Consider the following 18,545-nt stretch of genomic DNA (forward strand, 5'->3'; position numbering starts at 1 on the left):
TTAGGTTAAAATGTCACACGGATATCTATTAAATTATAACATACACTAACATGAAAAATAGTTCTCTATAAATGCACTATATCTGCTAAAAATAAACTATAATGTGTTTCTGAAATAGATATGTAAAAAAAACTTTTTTAGGCATTTCGGGATTATATTGGTCACAGTCAGACATTTACAAATGATCAACTCTTACGACATTTCTTGTTGGATTCTGATATATAGAAAAAAAAACTAAATTTATCCTATTTTTTGTGGTTGAATAATGTATTTAAATAATTATGTTAGTTACAGGAAAGGTGTATTAGAAAAAATTAATAACGATTGTTATTAAATTAAACATATATTATAATTTCCGAACAGATCAAAAACTTCGATTTTTAAATTAATCTTTATTATCACACAAAATTTTCGGAAGTCTGTAGGTTTATCCCATTAAATATAAATGTTGATAGAAACTTTGAACAAGATCTCAATGTTAAGTCATTCTGACTTGGGCGTTTTATACCTCGGGTTCTAATAATGATTTGGGAAATTGAACTCTATCTGTACCGCATGTGCTCTTTCAGCTGAGCGTGGAACCGTGCTGGTCGCGGTCAGTCGGTGCCGGATTAATTCCTCGTGTTGTTATGGCTCTTGGTAGTGAAGTGACTGACGATAATTCTTCAAGACATACGTCTCATAAAGTGAAAAAATGTCCAGTTAATAACAATGTGAGCATTAAAAGTGGTAGCGAGAATGTTAACAAAGGTAAAATTTCCTCTCTTTCCTTGTTATGTAACATTATGATTTAAAGAAACTTATCCTTTGAATAAATCCTCAAATTCTGCTCTAAACACATTTATAAACGTTTAATCATGTGACATGATAAAACATGTGATCGTTTTTTTAGACATACCTCAGGACTATTTAAACTAAATTTAATTAGATCAATGATGATACTAGGCACTTTCATTCGTAATTATTCCATGTAAAATCATTTTATCTCTCTATACAAATCAAATTTTATGTATAAATTGTTTTAAAAATAAATTAGCCTATTACACAATATTACTATGTTATTGCACTTTAAATCTAAGTTTCTATTTTGCCTTTGAATGGTTATTTTACATACAAAAATTTTATTTTACAAGAAAAAAGAATTTATAAAAATTAAACCATCCAGAATATGTGTCATTTGCGATTGTTATATATAGATGTATTAAATAATAAATAATTTGATTTTGTGAGAAATTTTTCTATTCTTTCAAAATTTCTCATTTATAAAGCAAAGCATTTCAGTGCTATAGAACTAAAAAAAAATTGATTTTGTGCCATATTTACTGCAAATCATATTTCCTTTTAGTTGAAATTAATAAAAGCAAGTTTATTAAAAGAACATTATTTATAAATGTTATTCAATGTATATACATTAATATGATATGCTATGAGTTAGACTTATAGCTTATTACTTATAATTTGTATATATATTTATATATGTATTTGAGAACCAAATCCAATACATTACTCTAATATAACTAATTTAAGATACTGCAAAGTAAAACAGTTCAAAACTTTAATGTTATGACCTCAATGGTGCTCTCTGCCAGTGGGTTATCTCAATAATTGTATAGGTACTATATGAACAACCAGTATTTGGGGCATCCATAGAACATAAATTAGATATTTATAGACTATACATGTTATCTTGAATTCATGTGGATTTCTTACATCTAAAGCTGCTGAATGGTTTTGGGTGAAGTTTGATACATTTAAACAAAATTTAGTTTGCTAAGGCAATTGGTCTAATTTTTTGTCGGCAAAAAGAAAGTGGAGGGGATGCAGCATTTGTCCATCTGTACTTACCAGCACCATAACCTAAATACCTTAGTGCATTTGTTATTTTGTTCACATTAAGTACATTCTTATGAATATCTGAACAAAATTATTTCATACCATTAACCAGATATAATATAGTATGAAGTGTAATCAATAGTAAAAAAATGATGTGTAATTTAATAATTATGTAAGATGGAAATGTTATTATGTTATAATCAGTTAGCATGACCCAAATTAAGCTTATGTTGAAAAAAAAAATCATATAATTTTGATAGAAAACTATCTACTTTTGCTTGATAAGAATCAACTTCCTTAAATTCATAAGCACCTTTAAAATCAATATCTTGTGCATAGGCATTTTCATCACTTATAATAAAATTTATAGAAGTTTGTGTTTCCTAATGCCATAACTTTTGATCTCTCACCACTTTAAAAATAAAGCCTGAAAGAGATTTCTACCAAGCAATATAACCATCATTTGTACATGCTTTTCTATTGTCTAGGGTCTATCTGCATTTTTAATGTAAATTTAAATACAGAAAACAGTTATCCATCAAACATATAATATGTCTAATAAACAATTAAAATTTTAAAATAATAATAATTTCTCTTCTGATTTTGCAGATACTTGACATTTTTTTTGATTCAGTGTGCAAGAAAGCTCAATAAATTTTTTTTACTATTGGGGATGGGGGTTACTCTGGTCATGAAAAATGATCACTGCTTTCATGTATAATATTCCCATTGTTAATGTGATGTTCTCATAATAAATAATTTGTCCTATACCACTGGATTTATTTAATATTTTTATAAATGCAAAATCGGGCCTATTTCAAGTTATTTGCTAAAAAATGATACATAGCTAAATTGCCCTTTTGGGGATAAAGAGTTCAAAATCGGGATAAACAACCAAAAATGGAGTAGATTCTGTCCAAAAAGGTGCTAGCAAGGGCTAAGGTAGCAACATTGAGCGTTCCACAGCTTTAATTTAAAAAAAGTAGTATTCCATAAGAAGTAAGCTTCTATACTGACTGGCACTAGTGTTAGAATAATTAAAACATGTTTGGAAACTTTTAGAATATCACATGCATTTTATATTAATTACTTTTGCTGGTACAATCCAAACAATCATTATTATTGTAATAATGTAGCCTAGTACTCCTATGGCGCCCTGGGTCGTCGCTCCGTCGAGTCTCCCCTTAACGCTGGCACTGACAACACTGTTAATAGTATTTGTAGCAAAGTTTAATAGCAAAATATATAAAATATAACCATTTTCTTAAAGATTACTATGTTCCCAATTATAATTTAATTTTTATCTATTGATGTATTCATTGATATGATACCACTAGCTACTTTATTGACATGCGTTTTCTTTATAATCTAATCGTAGTAAGCATCACATGCTAAGAAATCTATAGTTAATGATAATTATCGTCGAAAATTTCCTTCTATAAATCTATCAACACTATTTATATGTATAATTATAACAAGATATTGTAGAATCACTGCGTAACTAATGCTTTGAAGCAGTGTCTTCACTCTTCAGTTTTTAAACCTTGATCAATCAGCTACCTGCGAGGATGACGTTAGAAAAATCACACAGTTCTTATCTTTGTTTTATCGTATCAGGTATATATATATATATATACATATATAAAGGTAATAATGATTAAATTACCCACTGGTATTGCGATGCGACCAACTCAGTAAGGTGAGACTCGCATCGTTTTACCATTTTTGTTACTATGCAGTAGGCACGGCAACCTTGTTGTTTTAACGCTTCGTAAAATAAGTTGTAGACTACTCCTAAACAACAGAATTATTCGAAAATAATTGAGTTTTATAGATAGCTATCAATTATGGCTTTGTCAAACAGAACGCGTTCTTAAAGTTAAAGTCTTATTAAATTGTGTTGTACTACGCAGTAATACACACCGTCAAAAATTTAAAATATACATAAACTAAAAAGAAAATTTATCTGAAGGAATAAGTGTATTAAAACAAGTGTTGCAATAATAATAATATTGATGTAACAAGTTTGAGAACCTCGACAGAACAAGAACATTAAGTACATACTTTCTAAGTGAAAAAAAGGATTGAAAAGCACAAACTACGATATAATTAGTTTGTCCTATGAAATTAGTTTCATAAATAAAAATCAATATTTGATGATGGATCCATGGTTTGTTTTTAGGGTTCCTTGCATTCATTTTTTCTATTCCTTCGGTTGTAGTCTTCAAAGTATGTCTTTTCTGTTGCGACTTGATGCAATGCAATTGAGATTCATTCTAGAGTAATAAATGTAAATTCTTACAACAGCATACAAATGTATATATTTTAAATGCTACATATTTGTTTTCCAGATTGCAATAAAATATTTAAATGACATAACAAAATTATGGTGGTTGCTATGTCGTTGTTGAGTCAATGTTACGAATATGTTTGTATATTGATCGTGACGAACGCAATTGAGGGAGCATGTTTTTCATTAATATTCCATTACAAGGATTTGGTAAATATAAATTTATAATGGAATATTTTACAGTATTTTAAAAATAAATCAAGCGGAACCCACGTTGGGTGATTCGGTCTCGCTGTTGTTGACCAGTTTTTTCAACAATGCTTGGGATATGTCATTTTCCCTAATGACGAAAACCCCACGTGTTCGTCACGTGTAAAGTTTCTATGACCAGAATATCTTATTCAAAAATATTTTTTAGTCTGCTCTTTTGGAGTCTATACAAACATTTATGTTGAAGATATTCAGTTTCAGTGTCAGTTTCATGTGTTTAATTTAAGATTGACTAATCATGATAAAGTACTTTGTCTTTTTTAGTCTTAGGTACTTCGCGATCCCAAATTAATGCGCACATTTTATTCTATTGAATTTAGATACGAAATTGAATTTAGGTATAACTACCCATACAAGTAACGACTGACGATAAACTATCAATTTCAATAAGAGTTTTTGGAATTCCTCAACATATTTATTGCTTTATTTATGGGACTTATATTTACGTTCATTTTGATAATAAATCAATAATATTGAAAATAGAAATAGATATTTCCATAGTGTATTGTTATTCAATTTAGTTACTAGTGTAATAATAATCAACCATAGCCTATAAGTTCTTCTATTTACATATTCAAAACAAGGCGTTTGTCTCGGTTTCGGTTGGGTTGACCCGAGATAAAAATGCCCGTGGACCCTCCATAGTAATCCAGAGCTTTCTTTTAGTGATAGAATTCTTATGATCGAATTCGTTATTCGTATAAGTATTTCCTAAGTTCCAACGTAATAGTATTACGCATGTGTTACTATAACTATATTATGTGCAATTCAGCATCATAATACTTTTATTATTTTGGATGAAAAAAATCGCATTTATCGATGTGTTACTTACAATATCAATAAAGACAAAATTTTATTTTAATATCATTTAACTAATGTAGACCCTATTGTTTTGCTCCAACGTTATGGTATTTAAAATTGTAGGTATTAACTAAGTCATTAACACGCGCCATTAATAAAAATAAACACGTCAATTAAGTCTAAACTATGTGGGTTTCCGTTTGAATCTTATTACATAATATATTGCAAGTTTGTTTATAAACAATTCTTTTTGAATTTTCAAGGACGAACTGACGTCAGAGACAACTAAAAGTATTAGATTATTCATTAATATTTATGTTGGGATTTGGCAGTATATGTAATTATTTTCAACAAAAAACTAAACCACCTTCAAATGGTGAGAACTAGACCAAATTCAAATGTTACAATACAGGAACAATCAGATTTCAAATAAAAAAAGAATCATCAGAATCGATTCACCCAATCGATAGTTTTAAGGTAATAAACCCAAAAACAGTCGAATCGAAAACCTCCTTTTTTTAGGAATGATTTAAATTGAATAGAATATTGACGTATTTAACGGCTTTATTAATATATGTATTAGGCTAAGTATAAAAACGGAAAATAAAAATAATTTCACAGAACCCCTTGACAGGTTCTTGATTGATAAGGTAACATAATATCGAACTGATAAGATGGAGCCTGATGTGATTTTTGCTTGGATGATAAGAAGTAATGTCAGTGGGCATATGCCTGCTTTGCTTTGCAAACGAATAATAACTTGTATTTGTAATTTATAACGTTTATTAGTACATATACAAAACATGAATTTTTGTATATGAAACCTTATTTTTGGTAAAAAAGGAAAGCGTTATTCGTGTCACTTAAGTAAATTTGTTTGGGTAGAATTTCGACATAACTATTTGAACACTGTACAGTTACGAGACTGCCGTGGCAATGTCGTGATGTTCTAATTGGACATAATAAACAGGACCCAGTGAACTGCTCAATTTATGTGTATTTTTTCAAATATATGTATTTAAAAATTAAACTTTATTGTGAAATCATGTTTATCAAATAATTCATTTTGATATGGTAAACATTACAATGATCATGTATTAAACATTGCGAATAATAAATATCAAATAAAAAGTCGTAGCTGGGAGATCATATATTTTTATATTATTTTAAATCTTAATGATAAAACAGTTGGTATTTCGTTAATTTTATATCTTGTTATAGTTGGGATTATCCTGATCTAGAGTGACTTTGGATGAAAAGACAACAGCATAGGGGTTTTTGAATAAATAACGTTTTAATTTATTTACTTTATGAGTGATCGTATTCCGCAAACGTCGAATGTGAGATCTTCGTGTATATAAAGAAGACCGATCGCCGGCGAGTAGCCAACCGGCGGAATAGTTGTTACTGCTTACGTAACATGATTTAGTCCAGTTGCCATGCTCGTTGCAATACAACAATTTATTGCAGTAATGACCTTTAAAATGATTTTCATCTCGACAATCGACGTTAAAGAATTTATGATCAATCGTATCAATGAACGTTATTGTCTGTTTCGGACATATGAGTACTGTATGACTATATTACCTATTCATAGCAGGCACTAGTTAATTTTTTTCCAAAATTATTATAAAATAAGTATAAAGAACTTGTTTGTGGCATAAATGACACTTATTTAATAAAACGTCGAATGTTAGTGTCAAAATTATAGAAGGTGAAATGAATTAGGTAGTTTATTTTCTTAAAAAAAATCGTATACCATATACAAAATTACTAAAAATGCTAGATGCAATTCTTCGGAGAATCTCTAGAAAAGGTCAAGGGAAAAAATCATTCACTAATCCATAAGAAAGAGGTTAAACATGCAGAGATCGTACGCGGCGCGACAATACTCAATTCTTTTACATAATTCATTGATGGGTTTCGTCGTTCTGTTCTTCGTCAACAAAATACACAGTTTATCTGAATTTTAAATCAACGATATTATCTTTTGACGTCAACGTGTACATTACAACTTAAAATACGAACATAATGCGCGGTGTATAATAACTTGTTGTCCAGAGAGTGTCAAAAACCTATTTGTTTTTAAATAATACATGCTTTAGAAACATTGGCAATGGAGGCGGACAAGTGTACCTCAATCTACATCATTCTGCCACTTTGCATTAAATGATTAGTAGTACATATAGTATTTCTCGTGCAGTTCTAAAGTGTGCAGCTATTTCCTATTTTATACGTTCATTGTACGATAGCGTTCACACGTTACAAAAAATTGTGTCAGCGGCTTATCAGAAATTTTGATTTAATATCTCGGGGCGCAAGCGTCTTACGTTGTTATCTTGTTTGTTAAAGGCAACAAAGATAAAATCAACATTTCTGTTCATGTCACTCCTCAAGCCTGCTTGTACTTTATCGTGAATCACTTACGACGTGCTCAAAAATTAAATTTTATTGTCGGACTTCATTATTATGATAATATGTATTCATATATTTTGTGTATTGTTATCACACACACTTACTTTTGCTCTTTGTAAGATTTGTAATGACTATTGAATGGATCATGCTATTTTGTAGATGCTGATATACCGACGAATTCATTAAATTTTCAATATTATACACTTCTTCCCTATTAAACATTGTGTAAAATAAAGAACGTAACTTAAATTATGTATTGAGCGTTAGAAAATCGAGAATAAATCGTTTTGCGTTAAAGTAGAGACGATGGCGTCTATTGTTGGCGGCATCTCGTTGCCATCTATTATTGACTCCCCGCTGGAGATAGTTGGCGCTGCGCCAACGCAGACCACGTGTTCAGTAGTCACGGGACGAGACATGCGTGTTTGAATCTCGATGCCCCTAGAGCAATGTGCATTACCCATGTGTAATATGAACTCATTATACCCATTTATTATGTTGTCTGCTTAATATGACAATGCGTAGTATTATTATGTATATTTAATCGATCTTCGTGCGACTAATTTGTTTGTCAAAGACTATTATTTAATTAATATTTTACCATAATAATATTCATATATTAGCCAAATTCAATCGACAAAATTATAATACTGATATATCAATGTTCATAATTTTTTTCATTAGAAAAAGCGGAGAAGCACTCGGCAAAGATGAATAAAGATTGTGGGACAAAGCCAGTTATATGTAGCAATGGTAACTCAAGTACGCCGAATGGACGAGCGGATGACGAAGGTGGCGGCGGTGTTACGTCCATACCTCGTGTATCATATGCAGCCGCTGCTAAGAAAGCTCTATCGCCAACAATCAACAATGATCCCATGCAATTCCCGACTGCTGCGGGTTTGTTATATTATTTTCTTGAATCTAACATCTAAAATAAAATGACTTTTTTTATGAACATAACCGTATGTTTTGTTTTTCTTTTACACAGAATGCCAGAAAGTTAATAAAAGTGAGAAATCTTTACAAGCAAATTCTGTTGATACGACAATAAATATAAACGGCGAAAAATCTATATCTAATGATAATCATTGTAAGAAGGATACAATAAGCACCAAAGAACCAATAACTAACGGCACTGAAATAAATAGCATACACATTGTTAATGGTAACCCACAAAAAAGTCCTGATTGTGATATTAGTAATAGTAATAATACTAAACTAGTTTCTAATGGTATTAACAGTGATTTGGAAGAAACCAAATCAGATGAAATGAGTACAGTTTCGCCAACTGATGTAACACCAAATGTTTCGAATGTAAGTCTAAATAAAAGAAAAGAAAGTAAAAAATCTGCTGCGTTGGAAAAGAATAGTCAATCCGAAAAGTCTAAATCTCCTGAAAAACCTAATGATGATAAGGAGATTGAAAATAATGATATAAATTCCAACAACTGCTCAGAGAAGGCTAACGGTGATACCAATAAAATCGTTAACGGCGATAAAGATAGAGAGTCATCACCAAGTGAAGATGGTGATGATAAGAAAAGAGATGCCGAAGTAGTCTTTATTCAGGATATGGGTTTTACTGTGAAAATTGTAAGTCCAGGCGCTGAGCCCCTTGATATTCAGGTATGTTTGTGCTTCATACAATATCAAGATATTACTTTATTCTTTATTGCAAATAATAAAAGCATTAGTTTAATGTTAAACTCAATTTCTAGGTGTCAAGTATGGAATTAGTACAAGAAATTCACCAAGTTTTAATGGATCGGGAGGATACATGCCATAGAACCTGTTTCTCTCTTCAATTAGATGGCGTGACATTGGATAACTTTGCTGAGCTGAAAAATATTGAAGGATTAAAAGATGGATCCATTATTAAGGCAAGTATTTTAACAACGCTAAATAAATATTTTACCTTGATATATTTTATTTCAATATTATTCTTATAATCTGAATATTTTTAACATAAATTAATTACTTACTTATTCGACTAAATTACATTAATTTTTTACAAATCACTGCAACATCTGTTTATTACTATATTACTGTCCTAGAATGATCTCATTATGATATTATGTTAATAGAATACGATATGTGTACAGGTTGTTGAAGAACCGTATACAATGCGTGAGGCGCGTATTCACGTCCGCCATGTGCGGGATCTGCTGAAATCAATAGATTATGTGGATGCCTATGCCGGTCAAGAATGCAGCTCTTTAGCGTTTTTGAATGTTATTACACAGGGTGATATTTTAGGTAAGCTTTCAAAGGTTATTTATGTAACATTAAACATTAATTGGTCCAAAAAATTTCAACAAAAATGTGTTTCTATTGATGTTGTACATTTTTACAAAATTACGAATGTGACAATTATAAATTACTAGCTGAGCCCCGCGGTTTTACCCGCGTAAGTCCGTATCCCATAGGAATATCGGGATAAAAAGTTGCCTATATGTTATTTCAGTTGTCCAGCTGTTTATGTACCAAATCTCATTGCAATCGGTTCAGTAGTTTTTGCGTGAAAGAGCAAACACACACATACATCCTTACAAACTTTCGAATTTATAATAATAGTAGGATAGTAGGAAGTAGGAAGGATTCTTATTTGTATGGTTTGCTTAATATTTGCTAATACTTAATACTTTGAACGGTTAAAACCGCATTATGACATCATTTCTCTAATTAAGAGGTTATTTATGTAACATTAAATATTAATAAATTAATTGTTTAAAAAAACATCAATTCTTTTTTATAGTGTTTTGTTCATTTTTGTAAGATCACGACTATTTCAATTATAAAATTTTCTCATTTGTATGTTTGCGTAAAGTTTGCTAATACTGAATACTGTGAACGAATGAGCACAATTTTTTCTTTTTTTTATTATTTTCCTTACACGAATAGCGTTAATGTATTCGAAACTTGTGGACGATATAGCCTTAAACGAGTCGTTTTTCGCATTCTAGAGCGCATGCAATTCGTTTCGTCATTATCTCACACAGTGATAAAAAGAGTTAGATGCAGATAAGATACAATTTTAATTTAGAAGTTATCCTGAATTACGTGAAAATGTCAGTTTTTTTAATAATTATTTATAGATGTATTTCAAGTTAAAAATTATATATTTTAAATTATAACACATACAAATAGTGATCCTAATCAGAGTACACTTTTATTATTTTCTAGTTGTAGTCCGCGGCGTTACTCACGTGGTACTAATAGTGGCCTATATGCTAATTTAGACTAGGATACATCTTTTCCTCATTATACAGACCACCGAAATAGCATTATGATACACGTGTGTAAATTAAATCGAACAATGTATTTCTGCTACAACTACCCTTAATAGAAACTTTACACGATTTTCAGAAAAGAAAAAATCTAGGCCTGAGAGTGTGGACTGCACTCCCCCAGATTACATTATGCCTGGAAGTACTGAACGACCCTTGCTACCCCTACACCCGGGCTTAACTAAAGAAAATAAAGCTCCACAATGTTTAAAGGTTTGTTAATTCTAAACTTACTGTCGCTCAACAACCTTTTAATATAATTATAAGGATTTTATAAAATTATCTGCAATTCTCATAAAAATAAATTAAATTTACTTTTGAAAATATTTCTTAAATTACAAAACTTGTTGATAAGCCATTAATAATTTATTTTCTCTAGGAAATTTATAAGTAATCTACCGCTTTATAACGACGAGTTTATTTTAATATAAATGTTACTGATATTTGAAGGTGTTAACAACATCTGGCTGGAATCCACCACCGGGACCACGTAAAATGTGCGGAGACTTGCTGTATCTGCACGTGATTACATTGGAGGACCGGCAGTTCCATATCACTGCTTGTCCGCGCGGTTTCTACCTCAATCAGTGAGTTTAAACAAACACTTATTTACTTAAAGCCTTCCCCCCCCCAAGAATAACTAAAATATAATGTTTTACCCACATGTTAAACAAAGTTATCTTGATTCACTGTTTGAACATTACAATTGTAGCTAATTTTCGCAATAAGTGTTATATTTTGTTATTTTCCTAACGTTGAATTTCCTATACCACAGATCCACCGAAGAAGTGTTCAACCCTCGACCATCTACACCATCTCTATTGTGCCACTCACTAATAGAGCTCCTTAGTATTGTATCGCCTGCGTTCAAACGTAACTTTGCGCTAGTGCAGAAGCGACGCATGCAGAAGCACCCCTTCGAACGAGTTGCCACGCCTTATCAAGTCTACCAATGGGCGTCGCCTATGCTTGAACACACAGTTGACGCTATTCGGGCTGAAGACAGTAAGACAACACTTCATATTATATTCTAATTGCAATTCAATGTAACTATTGATCTGGAAAGCTATCAACTAATGTACTTCGATGATTATAATATATAGAGAACATAATTTTACCTACATTCTGATTTTTGTCATAAGTTTGTTATTTTAATTCTTTAACATTGTCCTTCCAGTCGTTACGTATATTGATGTGCATGAAATGCGAAACTAACCCGCTCATGCAAAGGCCCTCGTTGCGTCACACAAAGCTATACTTTCGATCATTGCCTTTCTTTTTGTAATTCCTCTATACATCGTACTATATCTATTCTTAAGTCTAAATTTCCTGATATTCATTTGTTTGACCACACCGTGAGAGTGACGTAATTGTATATACTAAATGATCTAGGTTAAGTTGTGTATGTTTGTGTGTAGCGTTCTCTTCCAAACTGGGTTATGAGGAGCACATCCCAGGTCAGACGCGAGACTGGAACGAAGAGTTGCAAACGACGAGGGAGCTACCGCGAGCCACGCTGCCGGAGCGGTTGTTGCGGGAACGAGCCATTTTTAAGGTTAGTTTTTACGAATGGGATTTTTTTTTAAGAAAATTCTATAATGATAAATGGATGTCTCAGTAAAACATACTTTTAAATTATTAAGTATCTGTCTTCTAATTTAAAATACCAAAAAGACCTAAAAATCCTTGTCTTGTTAATCATACATAAAATAGCGGGAAACGGCGTGGATTTAGTAAACTTTATTTACATAATATCTAAAAAGAAGTATCTTCAAGAAAAATTTAGACGACGACATTTGTATTAATTAATATTATTCTATTACTTTATCTAAGTAGAGTACATGTTTTGCAAGTTTCTAACAACTAATAAAAGAAATAGCTTAAATGAATGCAGTTTTGTGTCACATCTATAATGAGTACATAATGTATAATGAAAATATTTTTATGGTCCTAGTAAGGTTGTCAGATTAAAATCTTAGCCTTTTTATAGTCACTGACGTAACAATGGTTACGGAGATGTTAAGAATTTTTAATGTGATTGTGTCATTTAATCACAATTGCACATTCACATCGTTTTTTTTTTTGTAAATAGCTGTGTAGAATGAATATAGCCAAGTATTTATTAAAACACGAATAAGTCGTTATTGTAATTTACGATTACAACATACATTGAACTTATGAACACACATAAAAGTAAATAGTTGTTATTAAGAAAATTAACTGAATCAAATGAACCGGATACAAAAGAAGGATTAGGTTCGGAATTGTTCTTTTTTTTTTTTAATAAGACACTATAACTCTTTTGATACTTTTATAACTGAAAAGTGCTCTCCCAGTTTTTGAGTTATTATAAATAATGGTAACTTAATTTTTCATCTCTAGTTGAAAAAGTAACCTTTTTGTCATGACTTATTTGTCATTTGAAGGTTGCTTGGCAGAGATGTCTTTGAGCCATAAGGCCGCCATTTGTACATTTTTTTATTTTATGTGTTTTAGAGGTTTTGCTTCCTTTATTTCTTAATAAGAAATAGTACAATATTAAAAAAATATTTAGAATCCTAAAATCCTACAAATACATGTGATATTACATAGGTGCACAGTGACTTCGTAGCCGCCGCGACACGCGGTGCGATGGCGGTCGTAGATGGTAACGTGATGGCCATCAATCCCGGCGAGGAGCCCAAGATGCAGATGTTCATATGGAATAATATATTCTTCTCGCTCGGCTTCGATGTGCGCGATCATTATAAGGACCTCGGTGGGGATGCTGCTGCTTTCGTTGCACCGGTAAGTTGAAATAAATTGGATAAATGAGAAATTTTGAAAGAATAGAAAAAAAGTTATAAAGCATTTCAATGCTATAAAACTAAAAATTAAATAAATTGGATAGTAAATATCTCATGCATTGGAGAAACTATAATACATTCGGACTTACACTATGTCGACCTTGTTACATATATAAAATTCTGTTAGATTTTGTGTGAGATAACTTGCCGAAACATTATTTTATATCCCGCGAGCATATCATACTCCTCTTGAATTTCACAACAGACGCATCTGTGTAACTTTTCCACTTAAAATGATCAATTTAATTCTCACAAAATATTTTCCATTCTCAGCGCAACGATCTTCAAGGTGTGCGCGTATACAGCGCAGTGGACACGGCCGGGCTGCACACGCTCGGCACTGTGGTAGTGGACTACCGGGGCTACCGTGTCACGGCGCAGTCCATCATACCCGGGATACTGGAGAAGGAGCAAGAGCAGAGTGTCGTATACGGGAGCATTGACTTTGGCACCACGGTGCTGTCGCATCCGAAGTACATGGAGCTGGTGAGTGTGCTTGATGGTGTTTAAAATATATTTCATGTCATCCATTCAGCTACTATAAAAAATTGGACTCCCAATCGCCTATTAAAAGGCCATCAAATATGTCAAAGCGGCGTTGTGTGTTGATATACATCGGTGTTTTTAATATTATCTATGTTTAAATTAATATATGCAAACCATTTATATAGAAAACATTAAAATTAACACTTTATGTCTTGGCAGTAATGTTCAAAGTCAATTCGCTCATTACGAGAGTTTGGAGTTATGCTGCGAAATTGACGGCCGCGGACATTTTATTTTGTTTGTTGTTGGATAGTTTATAACTGAACATGTATAAATTTTCGTTTGTTTTAACAAAAAAATAAATATCTAGGTATGAAATGTTTGGTGATATATTTAAAAGATATTTATATTCTGAGTAGTACATAATATAACATGTTAAAATTGTTGCAGCTAAGCAAAGCAGGCCAGCAATTAAAGATCATGCCCCACTCAGTAATCAGTGCGAACGGTGAAACAGTGGAACTTTGTTCCAGTGTAGAATGCAAGGGCATCATCGGCAACGACGGCCGCCATTACATTCTCGATTTATTGCGTACTTTCCCACCAGATGTTAACTTCTTGCAGTGTAAGTTTTTAGTTCAATAATATGTTGTTGAAAATAATCAATGATTTAATTTTTCATGATTAATAATAAGATGTTAAATAATACCTTTTTGCAGTGCAAGACGATGAACTGAGAGAGGACATAAAATCAATGGGATTCCCAATTATTCATAAGCACAAATTGTGTTGCCTTAGACAGGAATTGGTGGATAGTTTTGTTGAGTAAGTGTGAATTTAATTAAAGTGTAAATTTGGCTATCATATTTGTTAAGTAATGTATATATATTATATAAAAGATGAGAGGGAATACCATATTTTATGTTTTAATTCACAGGGCTCGTTATTTTATGTTCATTCGCTATGCGGCGTTCCACTTACAACAGTTGAGTGCGAAACGTAACAAGGCACCAGAACAGAAATCTATTGAGGTAAATAAAGAATCTGACAAGAAAGAAGTTGTTGCTGAAACAGAGAAAGAAAAGAGGGACAGTAAGAGTCAGGAGAAGGAAACGAAAGATAAAAAGGGAAAGGATGCTAAGGATAAGAAGACAAAGAAAGAAGAAAAGGTAGAGAAGGATGAAAAGGTTGAGGAGGAAAAGGAAGTGAAGAAAGATGTGGAAAAAGATAGCGAAGATTTACTTCTAAATGAAAACCTTTCTGAAATCGACACAGATGTCGCAAAGAAAATAGTTGAAAGTATTACAGATTCTATATGTAGTGGAGAGAAACAGGAAAATGATTGTAAGTTTTTGTTTCATTTTTTTTTTTTTTTAATATATAATCTGCCGTAATTGTTAAATAGTCTATTTAATATCTTCATTTTATATACTTATATCTACCCAAAAACACACTTAAGCTTGTGTCATACGAGTTTTTAATACGAAGTCATTTCACATCAATGAAGTAACATATTTATATTTAACATATTTTTTTTTTCTTTATTAGCCGGTGAACGTTCACGTGCAGTGGTTGCTGCAGCTGCTCGTGCTGTAGCATCTCTGAAGGAGTCCGAATTCGATGTCCGCTTTAACCCGGACGTTTACTCGCCGGGCATCAAACACGCGGCCTCGCCAGAGCAGCTTGCTAAACAGCGGCACCTTGTTAAGGAGGCCGCAGCCTTCTTGCTTACTACTCAAATTCCTGCTTTTGTGAGTTTGGAAATTTTCATAATATTTTTAGAATTTCCGAGTATTAGAATTTCCGAAATTTAGGGTAGTACAGTAATGAATATCGTATCGTACTAAATTTAAGGGTATAGAGAATGATTACTTTATTTCTCTTAGTATCGATTTATATATATTTATTTATTTTTCATATCATTGTTAATTAAAAAAAATATTATTAATTACTGAAATCTGTTAAGGTCCGCGAGTGCCTCGAGCACACGTCCGCTCCAATGGACGGTGCTGGCTTGACTGAGGCTTTACACGCGCGAGGTATCAACGTGCGTTATCTTGGACGCGTTGCTGTCGCGCTGCGGTCGCACGCCTCGCTCAGTTATCTGCATGCTATCGCGGTGGCAGAGCTCATCTTGCGTGCTGCCAAGCACGTTTATACAACTTACTTGCAGGTAATATGATGTGCAGAAATTATAATTCTTATTATCTGTTCATATTCAAGGGTGAGCCTTGTGAGAGTCTGAGAAAAGTGGAGGACAAAAATTGGTTATGTGCCCTTTTAACTTTAATTATGTATTTGGATATGTACCAATGAACACATACCGAAAGTAAACACTATTGTATAATTCCTTCTTTTGTTACTTTATTGTAAAAAATTTTAATGAAAAACTTAAATAGATACAAGATTCCCATGTGTTATTTGCACAAAGTTCTGAATTCATGGTATTGTAACGATTATATTCCATTTAAATATTTTCAAGAATGAAACGACCACAAAAAAAATAATATTTATTATGTTTGCACAGGGCTGCGAGGCGATGTGCACGGGCGCGGCCGTGTCCCACTTCCTGAACTGCCTGCTCGGCGCGTGCGGCTCGCCCGTGGCGCCGGCGGGCGAGGCGCCGGCGGCGGCGCGCTCCACGCGGCCGCGCGGACGCCGCGCGCGCCGCGCCCGCCACGCCTCGCCCCCCTCGCCCGCCTCGCCCTCCCCCGACTGGCAGAACCTCACGCCCAAGGCGCTCTTCGCGCAGATTAAACAGGAGCTGAAGGTACGGCCGCGTGGCGAACGGCCTCCTATCACACATTTATTTACGTTATCACCGTAATTATTATAAGTCATCAGCAAGAATCTTACTATCCTATCCTACTAATATTATAAATGCGAAAGTTTGTAAGGATGTGTGTGTGTTGGTTGCTCTTTCACGCAAAAACTACTGAACCGGTTGGAATGAAATTTGGTACGTAGATAGCTGGACAACTGGACAATGACATAAAGGCAACTTTTTATCCCGATATTCCTACGGGATACGGACTTACGCGGGTGAAACCGCGGGTCGCAGCTAGTAGTTAAATAAAGTGCCTATGATGAATTTAGATTAAAATTACAGGTAAAAAGAATATCAAAACCGCCAGAGCATGATATTGGAGAACTTTTACTTTGCCCTCCCTTCAACATATTAACTACACGTTTCCATATTTGAATTTAAATACTTACATCATTTTTTTTTTCAGGCATACTGGGGATATGACTTGAATGCCGAAAATATGGATGCAGTTATAGAGAAACATGGCCTTCAAAAAATCTCGTTGCTTAGGTATGCTCATGAAGATTACTAACGTATTTTTAGGTTTCTTAAACATTGCAATATCATAATCTTATTTCTTTATTTTAGGTCATTCGCAATTAAGGTCGGCCTGCAAGTAATGCTAAGGGAATATGACTTCGACAATAAAAATAAAACCACTTTCTCTTCAGCTGATATTATGAATATATTCCCGGTTGTTAAACATATCAACCCAAGAGTAAGTTTAAAATAATTAATCTTTTTTTAATTACTCTATAAGAAATATCCTGTTGCTAATATAATATGCTTCATAACGCAATCTAAATTTATCAGTCTTAAACCTTTTAATTGTTATACGCGTATTCAAACTCAAAATAAATCAAAAATATGGTTATAAAAACTAAAAAAAACTGGCCTTAATTATAGACTCAACTAAATTCCTCACTTACTTCTTATACTGAGTATACATAGGAAAATTGTTTAACCATGGTAATCCTAAACAGGATTAATGAAATAAACTCATGAAATTGTTGAATAGACACCAATCCTGGATATGCATATAAAGTTAGAAATAAATCTGTCCATTTAAAATGGTTGAAAATCGAGTCTATAGGAGTCGGTTACATACAAACATACAGGTGAAGCTAATAAATACGGGATAATAAAATATACCCAGCCCCATTGATTGAATATTTCCCAGGCGTCGGACGCGTACAACTTCTACACGACCGGGCAGAACAAGATCCAGGCGGGCGCCGTGTCGGAGGGCCACGAGCTGATCGGCGAAGCGCTGAACCTCCTCAACAACGTGTACGGCGCGATGCACGGCGAGATCGCGCAGTGCCTGCGCATGGTCGCGCGCCTGTGCTACGTCACCGGCGAGCACCGCGACGCGATGGCCTACCAGCAGAAGGCGGTGCTCATGTCCGAGCGCGTCAACGGCATCGACCACCCCTACACCATTACGGAATATGTGAGTGCGAACTTATTCAAGAATAGAAACAATTTGATCGAGAGGGGGGGGGGGG

The 18,545-nt window shown here is 33.2% G+C and overlaps 1 protein-coding gene across 1 annotated transcript; it reads left to right on the plus strand.

The window, feature by feature from the left end:
- Window positions 1-486: 486 nt before the first annotated feature.
- LOC119830954 (clustered mitochondria protein homolog) lies at window positions 487-18,535 on the plus strand (the record flags this gene model as incomplete). The annotated part of the gene is made up of 20 exons (XM_038354147.1): window positions 487-750; window positions 8,294-8,509; window positions 8,601-9,238; window positions 9,331-9,492; window positions 9,715-9,868; window positions 10,979-11,112; window positions 11,350-11,486; window positions 11,675-11,904; window positions 12,318-12,454; window positions 13,492-13,686; window positions 14,019-14,231; window positions 14,682-14,856; window positions 14,951-15,056; window positions 15,169-15,575; window positions 15,780-15,982; window positions 16,198-16,404; window positions 16,759-17,001; window positions 17,465-17,547; window positions 17,626-17,755; window positions 18,218-18,535. Coding segments are annotated over exons 1-20 (4,209 nt in total), but the record flags the coding sequence as incomplete, so codon positions are not given.
- Between the last annotated feature and the right edge of the window lie 10 nt (window positions 18,536-18,545).

Source organism: Zerene cesonia, chromosome 12 (assembly GCF_012273895.1).
Source record: "Zerene cesonia ecotype Mississippi chromosome 12, Zerene_cesonia_1.1, whole genome shotgun sequence".
Taxonomy (NCBI): Eukaryota; Metazoa; Arthropoda; class Insecta; order Lepidoptera; family Pieridae; genus Zerene; species Zerene cesonia.